The sequence below is a fragment of the Coturnix japonica genome, chromosome 1 (assembly GCF_001577835.2).
Source record: "Coturnix japonica isolate 7356 chromosome 1, Coturnix japonica 2.1, whole genome shotgun sequence".
NCBI classification, from domain to species: Eukaryota; Metazoa; Chordata; class Aves; order Galliformes; family Phasianidae; genus Coturnix; species Coturnix japonica.
The window spans coordinates 49,886,881-49,892,880 of record NC_029516.1 but is presented as its reverse complement, the minus strand read 5'-3'; the positions used below and the strand labels follow the sequence as shown (position 1 = coordinate 49,892,880).

The following is a 6,000-nucleotide window of genomic DNA, read 5'->3' as shown; positions in this document are numbered from 1 at the left end:
AGGCCTCGGTGGAGGCAGGTCCGTTTAGTTCTGCTGCGTGTCACCGCTCCGTGTCCATCTCGTACGGACCACCCGAGGGCTTTTTATTTCTCCACGTGGAACCGAGCAGCGAGTTGGTTCGCCGGACAGAAGGCACGGACTTAAACCCCGAGCCATTTCTGCCGTGCCAGGTAGCAGAGTGAGCGCTGGAGATGATTCAGTGCTCCCGAAAGGCTGCGGTTACAGATATTCACAGCTACCTGTCGGGACAGCGCAGCGACGGTACGACGGGGACGGCGACAGAGCCGTGCCTTACATAATGACGAGCGAGAGGACGCCTTAGGATGAACGGAGCCACTCGCGCCACGAGGGCAGGGCACGTTTCCCCACGGTCGGATCGCGGGGGCACAACCGGCTGAGGCCACAGCGGCCAAGTTCAGGGCGAGCAGCAGCAGCAGCACATCGCTGCGGCGCCGGCTACGACCCGCCCCTCCCCCCGCGGCGGCGGCGGCGGCGGCCCCTCGAGGCAGCTCCGCGCGTCCCCGCCCGCCGCCGCCGCCGCCGCCGGGCGGGACCATCTCTCCCCCTGGCGAGGGGGGGGGCGGCGCTCCTCCCCCCGGCTCCCCGCCCGGCCCGCCTCCCCCCGCGCCGCAACGAGCGCCCCTCCGCCTGCCGAGCGCCGTGGTCACGCCCAGCGCAGGCATTAGCGCCCCCCGGTACAGGGCGCGGGCGCCCGGGCATCCTCAGGCGCAGCGGCGGCTCCGGCTCCTCCCTCGGCGGTAGCGCGGAGCGGCTGCTGAGCCTGAGCCGGGCGGTGCGCTGCTGGGCAGCGCCATGAAGCCGGCGGTGCTGGAAGTAATGAGGATGAACCGGGTGTGCAGGATGGTCCTGGTCACTTCCGTGGGCTCCTTCATCCTCGTCATCTTCTATTTCCAAAGTATGTTGCTCCCAGGTAGGGCTCTGCTGCTCAGCTCTCCCCGCCGCAGGTGGCGGCCGCCCCGGGGTGCGCGGGGCGGGTGGAAACTTTGTTGGGGTTCGGTCGGTGCGTGCCCGGCGTCGTGCGGCGGGACCGGTAGCCGAGAAGCGAAGCGGAGATGGGTACAGGGCAGGAAGGTCGGAGCTCGGCTCTTCGCTTCCCAGCTGGCGGCCGCTGAGACGCAGAGGATTAAAAATCGCCTGCCCTGAAGTTTTTTTGGTGGCGTGCGGCGCTGCAGGGCCCCGTGCTGCAGCCGGGAGGCAGCGCACTTACATCTCTACGGAGCGGGGCTCCGTCAGCCGTCTGCTCCCACGAAGTTGGTGCCGTTGGTTTGATGGATGCGTTCTCTCTCGGCTCCCATCTGTGCCGGCTCCTGGGGAAAGCGGTGGGTGTCTTCGTACCCGCTGCGTCCACACCGCTTCCATCGGACCCGGGGATGGCTTTACCGGTGCGCTTCAGGTCACCGCACGCGGCTGCTAGCTGCAATAGAGCTCCGCGAATTGAACTCTTTTTCCATTCATTGATTGCCTTCTGCACGTACTGTAGTCCGAGTGTGTGCGCAGGTAATTGGTGGCCAAGAGTTGCCTTTCCCCAAGTTTTGGGTGAATGGTGCTGCCGGAACAAAAAGTCAGCGTGCGCTACGGGGGAGATCGACACAAAACACTTAACTGCGTGGTTCTGAACGTACCTGAATCACCTTCAAAAGGATTCTCAGTGCATTCCGTAGTTAACCGCTGAAGATCACGGCTTTGTGTTCGTGCTGATGTGGGGCTGTAAGCGGGCTGAGATTCGGTGCCGTTCAGAGCATTTACCCGAAGCTGAGGCGTGAGTGTGGTGCTGTGAAAGCACGGGGAGGATGAGCTGCACCCGTCTTGCATTTAACGCATATTTGGGTTGTTAGCATGCATGGAAATAAATGAGATCCAAACCCATTTTTATCTCTGTTGTATCTTCTCGAACATTACCAGCACATTCTGTGCTTTTTTTTCCTCCTAAATGGAGGTGGTTGTTTCTGTAGAAACCAGACACTAATCTAGGTTGAGATACGGTCTGGCCGTTCAGTTTGAATGTGTTTTGCCAATCTCTGGCAGCTCTTTTAGTCAGGTATCTGCTATGTGGTTGTGCGTTGGCTGTCTGGGATACAGAAACCTTGCTTCCAGTTGCACCCTTTTGTGATAATAGGATTTCCTTATAACCCTTCCTGTTGTATCATTCAACTCAGTGGGGCTGGACTCTGAGCTAAGTGCAAGGCTGGTGATGTATTAAAACTTTTCCAGGTCTCGGCTGGTATCCTTCTTGTAGAGGAGGAGGTTTGGTGTTTTGGCCCGAGGTTGGCACAGCAGTGTGTGCCTTTGGAGGGCTGCAGGAGGGAGCTGCCTCAGACCCTGGGTTGCCAGCAGTCACTTGCAGTGCTCTGTAAGACAAGTGTCTTGCTGTCAGAAATAGTTGAAGAGTTTCTACCTGCCCTTGTGGATGGGAAATAAGGTAGGTGTTTGATGAAGTTCTTTGTGAGGAGTATAAGCTCCTTATTCAAGATCTGGCTGTTTCTTCACTCCCTCAGTGCTCTTGGTGAGCTTTAGGAAAGCTGCTCTCTGCCTGCAGAGCTTTCCGAACCATTTAGGTGCAGCGCAAAAGGTGAAGGTGTTGGAAAGCTGCTGAATGAGCTGTGCTCAGGGGCAGGATGACTCCATAGTGTTAGGGGGACACTTCCCATTTGAGAAGGTCTGAATGTAGGTCATTGCTAGAAGGTTTAAAGTAAAATCATAGAATCATTAAGGTTGGAAAAGAGCACTGTGAGATCACCTAGTCCTACTGTCAGCCCGTCCCCACCTTGCCCACTGACCTCATCCCTCAGTGCCACATCCACACGGCTCTTGAATGCCTCCAGGGATGGTGACTACACAGCAAACCCAACAAGTACTCCAGCAAAAGTCCCTGCTGGCAGATTGTTCCCTGGGGGAAAAATGACAGCCAATGGAAGGCGTTCTTAGGATAAACTGTAGAGCAAAGTCAGGAGCTAATCCCAGCCCATGGGTCCTGTTTGGGGATCTGGGGGAGGCCAGCTCACTGTTTGTTCCTGAGGGAGGAAATGGCACTGGTGACTGTGTGTTTTCCTGTTGTCCATCTAACCCCTTTTGGGGAGGGGAAAGAAAAAAAAAGACAAAAACCACCCAGTGGAACAAAAAATTCTTCAGTACTTGCTTTAGCTGCATGGGGATTTTTCTGGGTTCTTGCTCAGGATTTTTCTCTTTGCTCTTTTGCCACTTGCTGACTGTGGAATGATTAATTGCTTTGTGCTCCTGGGTCTTGTTTGCATATGGAAGGTCAGCCCTGGGCTGTTACGATGGCCCACTGCAGTTCCTGGTGCACCTGCATGTCCTGGCATCCAGTGGGATGGTGCCAGGGTGTGTGCAGAGCTGCTGGGCTGGGGTCAGGCTGGGCACATTGGGTTCCCTCCTGCAGACTGGAGTTTTTTTGCTCCCTTTCTCAGCTCCTTTTTTGGTGTGCTGCTGCTCCTTGCAGGCCAGGTCTTCCGATGAACTCTGGTCTGCAGTCCTCTGAGCAGTTCCTCACGTGGCACTGCCTGACAGACCACTGTGCCTTCCTGGTGGAGGGCTGATGCCTACCTTTGTTCCCATGGCAGAACAACTCAGATGATGCGAGGATTTTTTTTCCCCCTCTTTGTCTGAAGATGAGCTTATGTTTGGTTTTGATGGAAGATTCTGTTTGAAAATCAATGCAGCATTCTGCCGTCTCACAAAGTGATCCACGCTTCCTTCCCTACTTCTAAAAGGGGAAGGAGACTTGCAGAGCAGTGGGTGTGTGGCACTGCTTTGATGGCCCCCGTACACTGGCTTTAAGTTATTCCATTTGGGATGCTGAGATGGAGCTCAGCTGACAGCCACAAGGATCTGGCCCTCATTTAATGGTGTGCAGTGAAATTCATTCCCTGGAGCCCTGCTGTGATTGCTGTTGCTATCCCTGGCAGCTTTGTGCTGACTTCCATGGGTCCACATGCCCAGGGTGCATGGAGCTGCTCAGGTCTTTGCTCTCAGTGGTACAGGTAGTCTGGAAGTGCTCAGAGTTAAGCTGTTCTGTGTCTTCTGCAAGCCTTTCTAGTGACTGTGAGACTTAGCAGAAAGGCAGCTTCTTCTGTCTCGGTACATCTGCATACAGTTTTTCTGCAACAACTATTCACTGACCTTAGGAAATAGGTTTTTATTTCTGAATGTTTCCAAGCCGTGACGACCTGACGCCACAAGCATGTCTTAGGAAACAGTAGTTGATCAGAATGCTTATTGCTCTGCAGTTACCATTCTTACTGTGTAGATTTTCATAAGCTTTCAGTGTTGTTGTTCTTTTTTTAGTACTACTAATTAATGCTGGGGGAGCCACGTGCTGATTTTCATAGCACTAAAACTCCACATTTACAGATGTAAAACTGACTTGGCTGAAGTCGGAATTTCTCAGAGATGAAGAGTTGATGTGAGTGTGAACTCATTTTCCTCTTGAAATAGGAATAAAACAATATTAGGTAATTTAAATGCTCTAGGCTAGGCTGGATGGGGCTTTGAGCGTCCTGGTCTAGAGGGAGGTGTCCCTGCCTATAGCAGGGGGTTGGAACTACATGGTGTGAATGGTCTCTTCCAACCCAAACCATTCTGTGATTCTTAGAAATGAGTTACACAGTTGATGGGGTACAACTAGCACGTCACTTTCCTCTCTGCAAAGGGAGAGTATATTTGTGAGTTCTTAAATAGTTTCCATTGTTTTTGGAATCTCAGGTCATTTATCTTACACTGTACCACGCGACAGGTCTAGAAGTGGTTTGGAGACTGGAAGAAGTGAGGTCCACATTGCTCTTCCCAGCACCAGCATCTGTTGCCAGGCATACTGCATTAAATCCTGGCTGACAAAGCTGCTTCGGTTGTCCTTGTGTGAATGTCATTGTAGAACAGTTTTTTTGTGGGTTTTTTTTTTCCTTTCCATCTCTAGCCTTTTGGGCTCATGCATATGGATTATGTATCAACTCCAGGGTGATCCCAAGGGAGCTGGGGACAGGAGGGTTTCGGCATGATGGGTTTTTCCTGCAGATGGTTCGTGTTGTTCGAGGCAGGTGTTTGAATTCTGTGTGTGACTTGTCGAAGTGTCATCAGACATAAAATCAAGTGTGGTGGTGCGGTTGAAGGGTTGTGCTCAAATCGACAGAGGGAAAAGGCTCTTCTTCCTTTCACATTGAGGAAACAAAAGTAAATTCAAGAACTTTGTTTATATTCAACATGTCTGGGATGAAGACAGATAATGTCTGTGGCAGGTCATTTAGATTCAGTAACCACATACTATGAGGATAATGCTTCAAAGCACGTTCCCATTTCTGTTGGATGCTCCTGCTCCCTGTGGAGCCCATTCATGTGAGATCTTTGTGGATGAAGTAGGTATTTGTCCTTAAAGTAGCAATTCAAACTGTAGAGTTCAGTTAATTCCTTCTTATTTGTGTTTCAGTATCCAAGTCGTAGATATCATCCTTTTGTCGTGGGCAAAATGCTGGTGTGTGACAAAGTGCTGTTTCTGGCACCAGCCTTATGCTATGAGTAGGAGATGAGACCACCAGAGACTGCAGCAAATCGACGGGAGAATGCAGCTCCTAATTATCTCTGGCTCATGCCTCCAGACAGAGGGATTTTCTGGGATTCCAATTTTGTGAATGTAATCAGCAGAGGGTGCAGCGTGTTCCCCTTTCATGTAATTGTTTGGCACCTGAAACTAAGGGTTCATGAATAATTCACAGTTCCACTGTATGTACGTTTGGACTCTGTGTCACTTTTGCATAATGCTGTTATCCTTTTTTTCCATTTAATGCCTGATCAATGAGCAGGGCTAGTAAGAAGTTAGGTGGGTGATGTTTTCAAGGGGAGATAATTCCCTCCCATTAAGCTGCAATCACAGGTCTTCCCCTTGAATGGCACGTGTTAATTTCAGCTCCCTACCTACTGCCTGGTGGGGTTGTCACATAGCTGTAGCATCAGGGAGGGATGTGACGAAGG

At 52.0% G+C, this 6,000-nt stretch overlaps 1 protein-coding gene across 2 annotated transcripts in view; it reads left to right on the top strand.

Annotated features, from left to right (window-relative positions):
- Positions 1-668: 668 nt before the first annotated feature.
- Positions 669-6,000, top strand: part of CHST11 (carbohydrate sulfotransferase 11) — a 152,611-nt gene continuing 147,279 nt past the window's right edge. The window contains exon 1 of one of the 2 annotated variants that reach the window (XM_015864533.2): positions 669-916. In XM_015864533.2, coding sequence (XP_015720019.1) covers positions 814-916 — 103 coding nt within the window. In that variant the 5' untranslated portion in view covers positions 669-813. Of the gene's footprint in view, positions 932-6,000 lie in introns of both variants that reach the window. The other variant, XM_015864524.2, reaches the window with a different exon arrangement.